We start from the raw sequence: 18,036 nt of genomic DNA on the forward strand, positions 1-18,036 counted from the left end.
ATAAAAAAAGGCTTTAAAAAGGAACCAAGTATAGACCTGTAACTGTTGTACCAGTTACATTTACACTTATAGAAATGATAAGGAACTGGAGGATAAGATACAAAAGTACAGTCAACAAGAATTTAGAATAGGCAGGTCTTGCTTATTAGATTTCTCTGAACAAGCAGTAGCAGCCAAGGATATGGAAGACACAATTTGTTGCATTTTGATTTGATAAGATTTCTTATAAAATATTTGGTTATCAAATTATAGATGTTAAGCATATGAATAACATGCATAATGTATTGCATAAAGCATGAAAAATGAACTAAATATGAATTTATATGCAAGATGAGAAATACTGAGATTGACACTACTCATGAAAGACACGAGATGACTGACATGTTTATTTTAAGTAAAGGGTGGGGAAGAAAGTTAGTACTGTACATATATTTAGATGTGTAGAATTTATAAAGCAAGGGGTTTCATGTGAACTGTACATAATGCAAGTCTTACTGATGCAATGTATAGTTTTGGTGACCACGTTACAGAAAAGATCTTGCAGCTCTCTAACAGATCAAGGGAAGTGTGACCAGATACATTCTTGGGATTAAAGGAATGTTCTGCTCCAACCAGCTAAAACAACTAAATCCTTTTAATCTTTAACAGAATACCATGAGAGGACATGATTCAAAGCTACAAAAATCCTGAAAAGCTCTGACAATATCAACCTCATGGATGTCAGAATAAACAGAGAAAGACAAACAAGAGGACACAAACGAAAACTATCAAGAAGGATACTCAACACTGAGAGCAGGAGGCACTGTATTTATACAGAGTGCTGAGTTGGTCTAGAAAAAGCTTATACTGCCACACTGATGAGATCCTTTGGGTAACAATCAGGAGGAAGCCTTCTTATGGTCTCATGATCTCAACTGAGATTCTACCTGAACACACTAGAAAATGAGGTCTGTTGAAAATGTTCTTCTCTAGGCAAACCTGACTGTCCAGAGATGTCATGCTCAGTAATACAAAACTAGACATACTGTATAGACATAGAAACTGGACACAGGGCGCCCTGATTGTCCAGGAATGTGAGGCTCAGTTACCATAGTTTGGATAAAGAAACTGGACAAAGGCAGAACTGGCGGAATCGTCTTCTCCTGCGGGCTCAGGAATGATAGCACTTCAATTACTCACCGACGAGACAAGGATCACTGCAGTGAATGGAGAAGCCCCTTCACTGAACAAGGAGGTTTCCGAACTCCTGATGTGCTGTATGTGCCCTGTTGTGGCAAACCCACTTAAGCACACTTTTAACAGCAGGTCTCCTGGGCTCCCACAGACTCTTCATCCATCAGAGGACCAGGGGGCCATGCTACACAGGCAGAGGGCAGACCGAGGGTCCACCTGTACTGCCGCGCAGGCATGGAGTCCCATGTCAGGCAACCTCAACCCCCAAGGTCCCCAAGCACAGGACGCTCTGGAGGAAAGAAACCTTAGACAGGAACAGCACACATCTGGGAAATAAATCTGTCCTCAGTGAAAGGAATTCCAGATGTTGCTCAGGAGCTACACTCTTCTGCGGGGAATCCTACCACATTGTCTCAGGCCTGAGCAGGAGCTGGGTCTGTCGTGCGCTGATGTCAAATGTGGTTTGTAGTGTCCCTTCAAAAGGACACTGTTGACTTTCCCGACGAACCCAGACCTCTTGCCAATGGCCAAATGAAAAGCTCTGCTCATCCTGGGGGAACTGTAGGACAGGAAAGGGACGGAGCAGTGTAGAGGGCTGCCCGAACAGGAGTTTGGCTCAGCGCTGAGCCAGCTGCAGACAGCCTCTCCTCACACACAAATCAGCACAGCTGGCATTCCCTCTGCGTGTTTGGCTTCTTCATCTTTGTATGCTGGTGCTTCTTTTTCTGGGGAGTCATTTTCCCCTACGCTTATTGATATTCATTCCTACTTTTTCTGAAACATAATGACAGAGTTCTCCAGATAAATCCTATTGGGGAAGTACTTGAAAATGAAAAGGAGGCTAGAAATACTGCATGTCAATAAACTTTCTATAACATACTAAGCACCATAAGCACCAAAAGAAATGTATCAAAATATTTATGCATGTGATAGAAAAAAATATATAAATTTTGTATTTTAACCAAACACCTTTAGCATCATTTGAATTAAAAGATTATTTATGATACTGTACATTCAAAAGACCAACCACTGCACTAGATTACCTTATTTATTACTATTAATTGATTATTAGAGCATTAATTAGACACAACTGATATATTATTTATCCTCTTAAATGTCATGTCCATTGAAAATCAATAAAGAAAAACACAAAGAAACCGATATGCCAAGAGAACAATCTCTTTGTGCCTTTGGTTTGTTAGAATCACACCATTGCTAATCATCCGAGATGTCAAAAGCCAGCAAGTCCAGAGCCGGCATGTTGTTACGCTTCAACACAATACATCCTTGATATTACTTGTGGTCTCTCAGATCATGACCTAACATCTCACTAGGGGTTTTCTAGACACTGTAGAACTCCGCTTGTAATGATGGATGGCAACTTGACTGCAAGGTGCTACACTGATCAAGATCGGTGTCCTTTCTGTGCACTCACCCAGACCTATAAACCATGTGGCAGTACTGCTGCAGTTGCCTAACTTCCCAGACTTGAGACTCACCGAACATTCGTAGAATGAGCTGGTATGAGGTGTGCCTCATGTTTATAAAGACTCTACGAGAGGAATGAGACAGAATCCCAGATGAAAGAACCTTCAACTTGATGTAAAGCAAAGCTCCCACATACACAGCATGTATTGCTTCCAATGGTGGCCACATGCTACTAGCTTAAGAATTTTAGTCATCAGCCATTACTAATGTTATCATCATCATAAGTTTAAGGATGTCATGTCTGTTCAATAAAGTGTTCTGCTGCAAGGTACACTGATGTTTTCTTGATAACTTTGCTTATAATTTGCTAATAAGAATTTTCTTTTCATGCTCCTTCACCTCCTATAGATACAGTTGAGTACACATAAGAAGTTAGCGTGAGTATTGTTAGGACTGTCACCATTAGCTTCCGTTTAACAAAACCAATACTGTGTTCTTTTCTAGGCCTGCAGCAGTTTTATGAGGTTCATGGCCATGAAAAAGTCTTCTGTTGTTCACTGCCTGGCCACTTAATGAAACAGTCTGGGCCTGTGTCTGTATATGTCACAGTTAACAGCAGGGCTCGAACTGTGGTTGCCTGGTAACACTTATTTCAGTGATAAACAGAAGCTGTTATTTCCTGATGAGTCAGTGTTAGTACTCTGACAGGTAAGCTACTGCCTCTTTGATCTGAAAATGCAGAAGCTAAACTGGGACCAGAAACAACATCTTTTCATCTGTTTGAAAAGCACTAAATGGACATAATTTAAAGAGGAAAATAATAACAGTTCTCTTACATCTAAACAAACGGACAACAATCTACACAGGAACAAGCAGAGTTCTCTAATCGCTGCACCGACGGACCAGGGCAACCTCCTGGGTTGTAGCAGCATATGTCACTCAAGAAGAAGTTCATTTTGTATAACTCAGTCCTAAATTACATTGTATTACAGGTAAAGTAATTCAAGGAAATTACATCATATACTGTAGATTTACATAATTTCTGCAACTGGAGGAGCCTATTCTTAAAGAAAAAAAATTATAAGATTATTTACATCTACATAAACAATGGCTTCTGTGTGGCTAGGAAACTCGGTCTGCAAGGAGGGCCATTACAGAAGTATGAATGGTGCCTTTTAATGCACCCTGCCTGGTTTTCTTCAAATTGCCTGCTATGAGTACAGTACACAGCCTTCAGTCTTTACCAGCTCCATCTTTAACTTGAGGGCCCATGGATCTAGTAAGAACTCTTTCTCTCTGCACACTTACTCAACATAGTGGCTCTGCATGTACAGTATGACGTTGACCAGCATAACACTTTCATGAAACATTTGAACGAAACGTGAAACAATGCCCAATCCTAAAAATGTATTCCAATGACATCTCTTCTTCAGCAATTCCACTTTGAAACAAGAAGAACATATCTGAAGATATGATATTCAGGCTAGCAGAGGCATACTGACTGCTAAAGTGAGAGCCAGATGATTTACAGTGTTAATTACATGGCGTTCTGCTTCTGTGGAGCCATTCAAACCCATCTCTGTTATTATTGACTGCCACTAAGTCCTCTGTTATCATCCAGTTCTGCTTGGCTCGTCGGTATAAAATTAACTGTGCTCTCGGATTGCTGTTTAGCATGTAGCTCTTGTTGACAGCTCAAATGGCATGAACGCACGCTAGCCAGTGACTTCTGAGGTTTCAAAGAGAAATTCGACAGCTTCCATTCTCAACACTCTCCAGGTGAACACACAGCCACTGGAGACCTCAGTCACCTCTTCCTGCCGAGTTAATTCTCTGCCACTGTATCCAGCTTCAAAGCTCCGTAAAGAGACACGCCTTCATTGAGATGATCAGAAGAGCCATTACACAACGCACAGGTTTTTTAAACTTATCAATGTGTGACCTAGAAACTCCTTGGGCCTCACCATTTTGAAAGCCCAGTTTTGTGAAAGTCATACTGCAATCCTGCCACTGGTAGCTGCAGAAGATTGTGCTGGTAAAGACCCTGTCACCTGGTGTGTTCCTGATGTTCCTATTCCATCTGTGGAACACTTCAGCACAAAAAAAAAAAAGTTCAAACCCCCACCTTCTCTACTGCTTTTTTAAAGATGCTTCAGTACACGTAAACGGTACGTTTTCATTCCAGACATTCCGACTGATGAGTGCGGTGAGAAAGAGCTTAAAAAAAAAAAAGTTAAGTCATTTTAGGAAATGAAATTTGTCCTCTACTGGATTAAGTGCAAAGCAGCCCTTTAAAGGCGAGGCTGCCATGAACTGCTGTGCACAATGTGCGAGACCATCTGCGAAGATATGGCAGAAAAAAACTGACTTGCCAGTGTAACAGCTGCTGTCACAGTTTCCTCTTCCGCTGTATGTCTGTAGGGTCCTGCCAGTGTCACCCTTCCAGGAACAGAGAACGTTTGACACTAAAGCTGTCAGTATGCCAGCATTCTGGTAAAGGAGAGCTCTTATTACTCTAACTGCTTTCCAGTACAGTGCTTACAGACCACACATCCTAAAATCTGGAATCTATCAGAGCTGAGGATGAATGCTACTATAGCCTGTCATTAACATCTTCAATATAAACACACTTCAAATACACAAAACATTGGAGTGTCTCGCATACACACTCGGCAGCCATAACTGAACACCTACTGCCCTCAAACACAAACAGCATTTGGCTGTGGGCTGAAGGGAACTCTGAGCTAGTGGCAGCAGGGGGAACTGGGGATATTTGGAGGTAGTGTTTTGTGAGGCTACTGCCAAGGGACTGACAAAAAAAAGTGAGGGGGGCAGTGTGGTTGAGGTAAGAGCTGAAACAGAGGGCAGAGGGAGGTGAAGGACAAGCAGGTTAGATCTGAGGGACCGGGGGAGGGTGAGGGGGAGGGCGGCAATGTGGTTTGAGGTCTGGGCTGAGGAAATTGGAGAGAGCACCACTTGGCTGAATGAATAGTGGGGTGAAACTAAACTTCACAGTACGGTGCAGCCAGAGTATGGATCCATTTCTCAGTTGGGAATGGAGCCCTAGCTGTGGCTCTTGACCACTTGCACAGACGTCCCCTTACATGGGGCAAGCGTGCAGTAACAATATCGAGGTGTACAGTAGCTCCTGTGGGATGGATAGAAGACGAACTTGCGTGCTATTCTGCTGAACAAGCTGAAACACATTCCCTAGCAGACAATTATCTGAGAGTTATGGACTCAAACACCATAATTGCTTCCAATCCTAACAGTTTAGATCAAGAGGTACTGTAACAAAGGAGTCATGTGAGACAAAGAGAAATCAAGCAGTGTTCGCTTTTATACGGGTTTGGGAGGCTCTAAAAACCATGTAATGGTGAAAGCTTTAGCTCAGAAGTTCCTCTCCAGCTCTCTGGTTCAGCACTGTGTAAAAGCTGATCTAGAAAAATATATATGCATTTTTACTTATCTACCAGCATAGCAACTACTGTATGTATTGTGTAACTTTGTCAAAAAACATGGGACTGTGTTTCTAGGGGCTGAGACAACAGTAGCAGCAATTAAAATCCACTACCGTGGCAGAGAACTTGCAATATGAAAGAGAGGGAACTGAAGAGAGGAGCTATTCAAATGATTTTTTTGCCTTTCCTGATACCATGAAACTCCAGTGCAAACAAGAAAGGAACAAAGATACCTGAGAGACTGTCAAAAATGGAAATCGTTCCTGATAATACAGTTGCCATATTTGCATTCCCAGTAAGAGCTGGGATATGCCGTCATGGTTAACAGAAACACTAAGTGAGAATTATCAGAGCTTACAGTAAAATGGCATGTGCTATTTTATATATCTGATTGTAATCTGTTCTACAATGAGCAAAATGCACTGCTAATTGAGATTTAAGTTCTACTGTGCATTATAAAATAATGAACCATCTACAATAAGAATGAAAATAACTAAATCATGCATACTGAACTAAATACCATTATGACATGTCCCAAAATACTGCTGTCCACCAGGTCTCTTTAAGCTCTTGTTACATCTTCCTCAGCCAACTACCAGCAGGGAAGAGTTAAAATAGTCCCAACAAGTGTTCGTTATAGCAGTGTTTGGAAGATGTAAAAGAAAACCGGAAAGCTAGGCTGCTGCCCTGAAGGACTGGTAATGTTTCCCTGTATTGTAAAGTTCTGAGTTTATTCAAAAGCACAAAAGTATTTTTCAGGAAAGTTGTGTTCTGCAGCTGGAAGGGGAACCTCAGTGTTTTACCTTCACCACCACTCACGCTTTGTGGTTTGAGCCATAACACTGCTCTCCCTGTGCTCGACAGTTCATACTTTATTTTTCTAGAAAATCCTGAAATCCATTTTCTCTTTGAGGGTCTGAGAATAGCCTAAGTAAGTGACCTTCCACTAAACCTGCTGAATCTGCAGATACCGACAGCACATTCTGTAATCCAGGACAGAAAGGAAAAAGAGCTTCAGTAGGTGCACAGCTGCATAGTGTCTCACTGCAGCTGCTCAGTGTCAGAACGAGAGGATCAAGGGAAAGCAGCTGTTTTAGGAGCAGGGGAGTACTGCACAGCATGACCCTGTAACAGTTCTTCTGCTGCACCTTCCTGACAACTGTGTTTTATCAGCACCTCGGCTGTAACCCCCACTACCTCCCACCATTTCTCTCTTATACACACACATGTATACCGGAACCCGTCTCCATGACGACTCTGAGATATTGAGATCTGCAGGGACTGACTCACTTCCTGTTGCAATCACTCTGTCCTCTTGCTTGTGTCTGGGCCATCAGAATGACAAGGATGAGTGTGCAGAAACCGCTCTATTGCTCAGTAAAACTTTAATTTAGAGCACTCCAACAGTCCAAGATGTACATTCCAGCTTTACAGAGCAGCCATCACTATTGACACCTGCTTAACAAAAGCCCTGTCAAATAGACCGGTCCAATAGCCTTTATATACCTGATGCCAGAGGGTCTTGATCAGAGGTTTTTAAATGTTTTGTATGAGAAACAATATGATGTCATGACATCTAAGGCCAGCAATCTTCTCTCATCTTGTTTGACATGCAGAGGCAATTGAATTTGTCAAAAGCAAGACAACAGTTCTAGCTGTCCTCTGCGGGACTGGTGAGAGTGCAGGGCAAGGGAGTTATTAGCAGACTGTGATCTGAGCTGAGTTTACAGTCAGGGGTGAAGGTATGACCATTACCACTCAATCGCCTCCATCCCAGCAGTCTCCCCCTTTCCACTGCCTATAAAAAAATCCCTTCCAGCAGTTCAAGCTCAGTTTAGACCACAAAACATACTTCTAGCAATCCCAGCATTAATTAATCCCACAAGGCCTCTCTCTGAGCACAACTGCAGGCAGGGGGCTGTTTCAAACACACGATAACTGACATACCCTCAAATTGGTTTCAGTGGCCAGGTAGTGGTTAGAGGTTTTTGACATTGCACAAAACAAAATGCAATATCCCTAAGGGACACATAAAAGTTTTATTCCACGCTGAAAAGGGTGAAAAGAAACACAACGTGGAGCCTTCTTCAGGTGTGTGCACTATCCCTACCCTCGGCTAAAAGCCTTTACACGTATGACTGCTGGTCAGTACCAGGCAGGCAATGACCACATCAGCTCTATTACACTCTGCCACCCACAGGCAGGTCCTCCACACTTTCCTCTTACACGGAACCTCGACAGGCCCTTGGAACAGCAGTTACCCAAGCAAAAGAAAGGGCATTGCTTCACAGCACACCATTAAGAAACAGCGACAGCTTGCACAACAGTGTTTCATATCACATTGGGGGAGAAGAAAAAGAAAATGAACCGAGCCAGTCCGAGGACTGGCGCAAATACAGAGAAGAATTCTGACACAAAACGCATGCCTTTCCCAGCAGGGAAACTTCAGTCAACATCCGGGTTCTCTCCAGCAGCCAGGCTGTGACAATGTGACAAATGATTAGTGACAAAATGGCAACAAGTCAGTCTTATAATGGTGAGGTTGCAAGTTACATCACCCTGTCTGTTAGCATGTCCCCTCCTGTGGGCTCAGCATTGACAGAACTAAAACACTACAGCTCATGACACTGCAGTTTGTCTACAAACAGCTGCTCATAGACATAAACGCACAACAGGGGCAAGCAAAGCTAATAAGACACCCTTAACAACAGTCTTGAGCTATTTCAACACTGCCAAGCAGGCTGAGAATACCCAGCCTTTTCTCACACCAGCAATCTCTCACAAAAGAAACCAGAAGAAAAAAATCTCCTCTTTAAAACATTTGAACCAATTTCATCTGCAGCACCTGTATTAACAACAAGCATTCATGCTTCAGACGTTAAATTCGCAAGCTTTGTGTAACCTAAGGCAAAATTAAGTTAAAGAAGATCAAAAAAGGAGACATGCAAACTATGTATTTGTGCTAAATGGTAGCACAAATGGCAGCATCATGGTTTTCTGCACGAATAGTGTGTAAGAGTTCAAGAGAATCGTGGAGTTCATGTGAAGTCATAGTGCTACTACAGTTGGCTGCACTCAGATCTCAAAGTACAAAAGCAAAATGAGGAAGCCCTGCAAATAAAGGCAGACACGCTATGAGGCAATGGTGGTGTTCTTCAGAAACAGGAGCAACAGAACTTTCTGGCCATTCCCCAGATATTCCTTATCTCTTCTGGTGTCGGCTTCATGTGTTCCTCCAAGACTGGAAGTGGATTAATTTCACTGGCTGCAAGAACTAAGATTTAAGACCTTGATGGTCAGATGGTACGTCTCCAAAGTCCATATATCATCCATCACATTTTTCTTATAAAAAAAATCGTATTTTTTCTAATAGAAGGACTAACGCAAATTAACAAAAGCATTTTTGGAGTCGCCCACTTGGGCTGTTTTTAGCGTGCGCCCCGTTGGCACTGACATTGCCCAGACTGGCCACCATGCCCCCCCTCGACCCACAAGGCCCTTACTGCTTGGCCTCCTCCAGGTGGCACAGGTACTCGTATGCCATGTTCTGCTGGCGCCTCTCGTCCATCTCCTCCGCCGTGAGGCGCTCCACGCCGTCCAGGACCGCTGGCAAACACAAGAAGAGCTGAGATTAGAGCCCCATATGCTGGCACTCCGGCACATTCAATCATTTCAAACTGCCAGCACGAACACAAGGAGTGGCAGCACCAGTGATCACCATCTAATACCTGCCAGACGAGCCTTTTTCACTTCCAGCTTAGCTGATTCCCACTTAATTCGACATATACTGACAATATGTTCACACTTAATTTATGTCAATATTATTTCTGAGCCAGTCGGCACAATTCTCGGGCCTAGGTCTTGTAACAGCAGTAGGGCAACAGTAAAACCCTACGGAGGTTTCTGTGCAACAACCTGCCACTTATTTTACATCAGCCACTGGCACCTTGCCTACCCAGGTCTATGCCATCTGTGCCATTCTCTGGCATTTAATTCTGCTTACATTTTGCCTCTGCCTCTGGCATAATGCCTCCCAAAAAGCATTTTATGGGTCTGTGTGAGGAAATCGCCCAGGGGAACTTTATCAGTATTGCATGAAGCCTTGATGGTGCCACAGTGATTTCCTTCCCTCACATACTGCCTACCCAGACGTCATGGGAAACCTGAACTGAACGAAGCGGCTCACAGGCAAAAGCAACCACCAAGGCAAAAAGTTAGAACACGACAGGTAGGTACAGATATCACCAGCTGCTCTTTTAAATGAAGGTCCTACCGCGCACAGAGCGAACGACACCATCGCCTTCATCTCTAATTACATCTTCCAGTCACTCTTTAATTACTTTATTTCACACTTTCATAATCAACACGATTTTTAGCGACCGCAAAATTAAATTTAATTTCATGGTGAGTTACATCAAAGGGCTGCTGTTTGGAGACAATTTAGGTATAACAGTCTCCCCCATTTACAAGTTAACTTCTCACTGCTGTTTTTTTAGCAGTATTGGCACTTTTCAATATCTTTTCATACTACATAACTCGGCTCGTCCTAGCCCTCTGGGTTTCTTTGTACTTTTGAAAGAGCTGCAGTGCTTCATGTGTTGAGCCGATGTTGAAAGGGGTATTGAACTCATCTGGCTCCTGGGCTACGCGTTAGTAAGTTCAGGCTCAGAAGATGGAGTTTTGAGGTACTGTAAGTGGAGCTGAAATGCAATACAGATGCAGGTATCAGCCACCTTTCAGAAGAATATGAAAAGCATTCCACCAATGAGTCAAAAGCCCTATAGACACCTCTACACATACTGAAAGCATAAGCTTTCAGGTGTTCTTTCCAGATGAATGCCTACTGACGCTGGAACAATACTCCACACTGGCTAAATATGAGTGGCATTAATACCACTCTCGGCCTTATGCAAAAAACAACAAGTTTTTACTTTAATTGCAATGCTCTGGATCACTGATGCTAACTTCTTGAATTGCATCCCATTTCTTTAAGAGCATCTAGACGAGGGACTGGACTGGGTATGGTTAGCAAAAATCAATTCATTATTGTTCGAAAGTATAATTTCAGCAAAGGTTTCAACCCCCTTTTACTGGTACGGCAAAAACTTGAGCTGGTATTTTCTTGAAGAAAAAGAAGTCGGTGAGATTTTCTTGTTGGCAGTCTGGGATATGTGCCATCTTCTGCTCTGGAAATCTGACCAAGACCGCCCAGCGCAGGGAATAGCTACACAGGGACACATAATGAGCCCACATGCCTCTGATGCTTCTTCGCACACGAACCAGCCATGAGCCCGCACAGTCAGCCTGTCCGTGTCCCAAGGTGGAAGGGAGAAACCGGCAGTTTTGGTTTTATGCCATTAGAAAGTCAAAATAAACATCCTGGTTTGTGCAGATAAGATTATTTTAAAACACTTAACATTGTATCTGCCGGTTTAAAAATGAATGTGACCTCTCTCGGCTTGTTTTGTAAATGAGTAGGTACTGATATGAACGCTATCGATACTGTTGATATTCTCTTCGCTTTGTTACGGGAAGACCTGCAATGTAAACGGATTGACTGTGGGCAACATGGCGTTAAGGTGAAATACAACTACAAAAAGCAAGGTGTCAGCTGGCGCGCTTTAAACCAAAAAATGCCTTATACAGTACGTCTGAAGCAGTTAAGACCGGAAATAACTTCCCGCGTTGAGAGAAAAGCGTCCCAAAATAGACTTTGCAGCAGCAGGGCGTAGCACAGACGCGGCGAGAGCTTCACAGAGGCGGATTGTTTCCACCCGGCTGAGCCGCCCGGCCACGCCGACACGCGCACGGAACAGCCAGGCTCGCGCCGAGGGCTCGGCTCGCTGCGATTGGATCGACAGATCCGCGGCACCAGTGCGCTCATGAGAGAGGGGCCCCTTATTTCAAACACTCAAAATACACTTCTTACCGGTAACCCCTTACTAAACACATAACTGATTAAACCGATTACGCTTGACCTTTTAGGTGACACACCTGTTTAAACGGAAATCAAAGAAGGGACGAACCAATGTATGTCGCGGACAACTACCTTGTTGATTGTTATAACATGTGCTGATCTAAGATTATTTTTAATATGAAAGTAAATAAATGAACACTGGATGCATATACTGTACCATGAGGGGCTTTGTACGCTAAACATCGTCATTCAGTTGTTCGCCTCTATTTCGAAGAAGTACACGAGTTTACCCTTATAAATAACAGATCACTATCTCGTCTGAGACAAGTTTAAACTTCTCGTACACGTGGAGTAATTCAGATGGGAGAGGGGGATAGAGATGATCGTGATTAACAGCACCTTCTACTTTTGAAAAGCTTGAATGTGATGTTTTGACTTTGAAACGTTAAGGTCACGCCTATCGCGTCTTTTGCAGCTCCATTCGCCGCGAAGGAAACGGTAAAATACAGGTTTCGACTCGGAGTGAGTCTATTGAAATGACAGAGGCTCACACGTTGACAGGGAGAGGGAGGGAGAGTTGAAATCGGAAAGTAGAAGTAAACCCTCACATAACCTGAAAAAAAAGTTTATTATAAGTCAAGCAAAATGCGGAAGACAGGGAGTTTGCACATTGCGTCTTATTTTCCAAGAAAAGAAAAGGTTGAAACCATCTCTTAAGACAACGTTAAAAAAGGTGTTTAGTATATATGGGTTAAAGCAACCCCACTTTTTTCTTGCGCCACTACCTCGGGATAGCTCCCTCCAGCGCACAATTCTTCCCAATTCGGTAAGTCGTATTTGACGAAGCAAAAAAAAAAAAGTTTCGAGACTTTATACTTACACCCATACCGCGGCCGAAGCCCGTCTGCTTCGTCAGAAGTTGACATTTTGCTGAAGATCCTCACTGTCCGACGACTGTATTTGAAGGAGTTTTAAAGTTTTCTATTTTTAATAATAAAATATAAAAAGCCGAGGCTTAGGAAGGCGCCCTTGGCCCCCTTGGTCCACTGCAGTAACCGTGTTAAAAGATTTTTTTTTCTTCAAACCTCACTGATGTCACTGGGTGTGTTCCTAAATCCTAAACTATGCGTAGCCTAACCAGGAAACACCCATCAACATCGGGCGAACTGACTATCAGAGCAGCGCCCTCTGCTGTTCCATCAATTGAAAGCCTGCGTCACACTCTTTTAATCCAAACGATCAGTAAAGACCTGACTAAAAACGTGTGAGGTAAATGGCGAGTTCTTTTCGTATATATAAACTGGGGGGTGCTTTATAAAACATTATTTAAATCAAGGATAAGTTTTACACTTCGAAAAAATCTCTTAAACCAACTCTTTTCAAATTGCCTTCAGGACACATATTTAAAGAAAAAACAAGCAAAGACTAACGGGATTAGTTTGTGTGAAAAGGCGACATCTGTGTACTTGTAACTAATAAAATATTGGTTGAGTAACCAGTGTATTTACTGGTTTGAGTAACCTGCACCGCTGTAGTTTGCAGCCGCTCTGTAACGAGGCTGCTGTTGCAGTTACTGTGCACTAGGCGGAAGTAGAGCTTTGGCAGATAATGGATCTGTGATTTATTAAGATGAACCTGTCACAGCTACTGTAGCTAGTGAACACCATGTAGTTGTGGACAAAAGATATGTATTAATAGAACTGTTGATGTTATTTTTATAATATTAATGTATGATGGCAATCATTTTTTTCAAGTGAGGAACAGTCGACTCGATTTCAATTGTGACAGCACTTTAAGGTCTAATGTGACAAAGAATGTAAATCCTAGACCCATCACCTCAGCTTTGATGGTCCTATCCATCCATTTTCTAATAGCTTTATCCAATACAGGTTTGTGGGGGAGCCTGAGCCTATCCCAGCAAGCAAAGGATGCAAGTTGCAAGTCAGGGTACACCATGGACAGGATGCCAGTCCATTGCAGGGCACACTCTGACACAAGCACACACACTTACACCAGGGTCAGTTTTCCCAGAAATCAGTTATCCTATCAGCATGCCTTCCGTCTGTGTGAGGAAAGTGGCGCACCAGGAGGAAACCCATGCATAATAATAATAATGTTTCTTTATTAGCCCTATACAATTTCTTGCATTAGGAATGTGTCTTTTCGCATACCCCAGCTTTTCTCCAGGGAGACACAGACACAGAGACAGGGAGAGAAGCTTGGGGTCAGAGCGCAGGGTCTGCCATTGTACGGCGCCCCTGGAGTTAAGGGCCTCGCTCAGGGGCCCAACAGAGTAGGATTCCTCTGCCGGCCACGGGATTTGAACCGGCAACCTTCCGGTCACAGGCAAACATGGGGAGAACATACAAATTCCATGCAGATAGCACCCCAGGAATTGAACCCGGGGCCCCAGCAAGGCAGCAGTGCTAACCACTGTGCCACCATGTCTCCCTGAAGGTAATATTACTCAGTCTGCACCCTTATCGTTCTTCTGAGATCACCACTGAAACTGAGATCACCACTTAAATCATGAGCTTTTGTGTACCACAAACACCCAGTAACCAAGGGGTTGCCAGGCTGCTTGCAATTTAAGAAACAGATTGAAGCAGCCAGGAGCAGACACACTGTGGGAAGGAAGGGATATGAATTTACTCATTGTCTTATTCCTGATGTTAACCCAATCCCATCCTGCACTCTTCAGGTATGGTGGAGCTCTGACCCAGCAAGACCTTACCCTGCAGTGCAATAACAAAGCATCTACATAAAAGAGCCCTATCTGTTATTTTTTACCCAGTTAATGCAGCAATAGATCTTTATTGCCAAGCCAAATTACCAGATGGAGACAATGTGCTATGTTATTATAAGCCTTGAGCACAGTGGCCTTAATTGTATTAGAAAGATGCTTATATAACAGAATTGCTATTAAATTATACTGAACAGAATATTACTATTGCTTTTTTTTGTTTATGGTTTCTTCGTAAGAGGCCTTATACAGAGGAAAATCTGTGCTGAGTTTTGTTTGTCTATGTGTGGCTTATCCAACACTTTCCAGATTACACAAGAGAGAAGAGGACTGTTATTTTGATGGAAGGGAGCAGCTTTGGATAATACTTGCCTTGGAGCGTGAGCACATCAAACCCCCCTAGGGAAGGGTGATGGGGAATGAATCAATTTTGAATTAAGAATGGTGCAGTAACACAAATCCAATGACAGCCCCACGGGTCCCATACATTTCCAGTGCTTTATCTGAAAGAGAATGGCATGTTAACCCTGCAGAAGACCAGAGCTGTTTCCAGACGCGCTCTCAGTCAGACACTTGTTGCATGCGACTGCACCTGCATGAGGGCCGTTTTAGGGAACAGGAATGTAAAGCCATCTGACATGTCACACGATATAATCCCTGCTGTCACACCAGAGGAGTTGGCTGTCATAAATCATTCCAGCTGCAGCAGGTGCCTGTTAATGATCTGGAGGGATAGGTGGCTTTTGATGTGATATTCCTGGTAGAAAAAAGCCCAGCATGCATACGCTCTGGAAATAGCAGGGCAAAGAGAGAAGCCAGATGTTGTGGCCTCACTAACAAGCACAGCTTGATCGCATGGAGGGTTTATAATGGACAGGGAGGTGGGCTTTATGCTTTTGGAACAACATTCACAAAGCTCACACCTGGCTCACACCTGAAGAAGGCGTCATAGCCGAAAACGTGTTTTCTCTCTTGTCTTTTCAGCATGGAATAAACCTATTACTTGTTCCTTAACATTCACAAGAACCAGGTTGAATGGACTCAAGGAACAAATTTCCAACAGTGGCATCAAAGCAATCTGAAACTGACACCATTCCTCTCCAAGTTGTGAGGAGTCTTACAGAGTAACTTTAGAGTCACACTGGGTTGAAATGATGTTGACTTCAATCATTAGAAGGGAGAGATTCTAATCTGCCTTCTTTCTGTTGGATTCTGGTTTTAAAGAAACAATGCTAATTGCATCCTCTGTAAATAAAGTGCTCTGACTTCTCTTGTTAATTTGACAGGGCATGACAGATTCACAGCTTGCTTACAGAAGGAAAAAACGTCAGAGAAAATTGGACCCAGTCTTTAACTAATCCTTTACCGAAGATATTTAATTATACACAGTGATTGAAAGTGATGGCACTCTTGTTGCTGCCATGCTGTGTTTTAGTCGGGGCAAATAATAGCATGAATAAATAAAATAAAAGATGGCAATTAACATCCATTCATTGCTCTGCAGCCGTGTGGATGTTGTAGGCTGGCTGTGAGGAGCAGTCATGTGGACTGCAGGATGGTAATTACTGGACTCTCTCTGACAGTGAATCTGCTTATTTGTGATTCTCATTATCATTGGATCCTGCAGCCCTGAGACAGCAGCTAATTGGGGTCAAGATCAAGAGTCACTGTCCTGTCAAAATAAAAAGGCAGCTTTTATTTTCTGTATGCCTGCAGAACTCTGTGTTCCTACTGGGGAAAAATGCCTTTCATATACAACTTGAACAACTCTGCTCTGTTAGAAAAAGTAGAAATCACACCTGGCTCCATATTTGTGGACATAATCGCTTGAGAGAGAACACAATTTTAAAGTTGCTCTGCTACACATGAACTAAGGTGTAAGCTGAGCATTAAATTTTCAATAAATTGATATTTCTGCTAAATTATCACATGGGGATTTTCTGTCATTACTCACCCAACTCACAACCCATCATCATTGGTGTCTTTATGTCTTGGCTTGCAGAGACAGCTGCTGTGCCAGCACAGGTTAAAAAGGGAGTTGCAGACAGGCTCCTCCAACATTGGTGCCAGCAAGCCATTTTGGCACGGTAGTAGCTCTCCAGTGCCACAGAGGAGGCTGGGTGTCAAATGTGCATCCCACACTGACATCACTAAGAAGCTACAGGAGCTGCTGTTTCCTGGAGCCAAGAAATTATTATCAACATTTATCCACGGCAAAGCTGAGTCAATTGCACACTATCCTTTGGGGAATCCCAGTCACAGATACTGTAGCTAGTGGCATGATCTAGGCCCAAACCAAGGATGCCTTGATCATTAAGTCCTACCTCTGCGTGATCCTTTGCTTGTTTTAACAGGTTTTTGAAAGAGCAGGGATGACTGTCCCACAGTTTATTAGAAGTTCACATTGAATTTCTGCAGTTTTTTCTCCATAACATGAAAATCCCAAAATCCACTCGTAAGCATTCACTATCATAAACAGCCATATACCAGCTCTGCTTCTTCACAAAGGTCTTAAAGTTCCCATTAACCCAAGATGAAGCAATAAAAACACATTTGTTACACGTGACTTAAATGAGCCATTGTTAGTGCTGCTTGTTTCAAGCGTGAGTCAGTGAGATACCATTGATTTCACAGTTGTTTCTAGATGAGAAACAGAGGAAAGACTTCAGATCAATCAGTGAAGCCATTAGTTAGTGCAGTCTGATTACAGCCATGTACGATATTGGTTGTACAGTCTGTCAGTAGGGTCCACTGAAGCACTTTTCTTCAGCACTGCTAGGTGGAATCAGAGCAGATGTCCTGACCAAGAAGAGCTCCTTAGTATACTGTATCTGTAAATTCTGTTGCTGTGTGTCCTCTCATCTTCACTCCACCAGAAGCTTTTAATAAGCCTCAAATTTAGTAATTATATTGCAATGAATTAATGACTTCTGTATGTCATGTGTGAAGGACTTTTTAAAAACATTAATACACACTTATTTAGAGACCCTGAAAGACACCACTGCTTATTTACTCTCGTAATATTTTAATTAGAAAACAGTAACAGTAACCCTGAATAAAATGCTAAATCACTGGCCTAATGAGAGATGTCTTTTCTGTTTATCCAGATTGTTCAAGCTTGAGGTGGTGAAGAATTCTCTCTCTCTCCCTCTCCCCCTTTGTTCTCTGACCTTCAGTATGTGTCACCAGAGGTTCTCGTATTCCCAGCTCTGGCAAGTGTGAGCAGTGCAGCTCTGCTCTGGCCCTGCTGGACCTGGATCACGGTTGCTCTGGGGCTCAGAGTGTACGGCGTGCCAGTCCATGGAGAGCAGAGA

At 43.0% G+C, this 18,036-nt stretch overlaps 1 protein-coding gene across 1 annotated transcript in view; it reads right to left on the reverse strand.

Moving 5' to 3' along the window:
* Window positions 1–13,109, reverse strand: part of iqgap1 (IQ motif containing GTPase activating protein 1) — a 46,057-nt gene extending 32,948 nt beyond the window's left edge. The window contains exons 1-2 of the mRNA XM_088641211.1: window positions 12,860–13,109; window positions 9,566–9,668 (exon numbers count right to left, since the gene is read on the reverse strand). Of these exons, the coding sequence (XP_088497337.1) occupies window positions 9,566–9,668; window positions 12,860–12,905 (149 nt within the window). The 5' untranslated portion in view covers window positions 12,906–13,109. The remainder of the gene's footprint in view (window positions 1–9,565; window positions 9,669–12,859) is intronic.
* Between the last annotated feature and the right edge of the window lie 4,927 nt (window positions 13,110–18,036).

Source organism: Lepisosteus platostomus, chromosome 7 (assembly GCF_059453375.1).
Source record: "Lepisosteus platostomus isolate fLepPlt1 chromosome 7, fLepPlt1.hap1, whole genome shotgun sequence".
NCBI classification, from domain to species: Eukaryota; Metazoa; Chordata; class Actinopteri; order Semionotiformes; family Lepisosteidae; genus Lepisosteus; species Lepisosteus platostomus.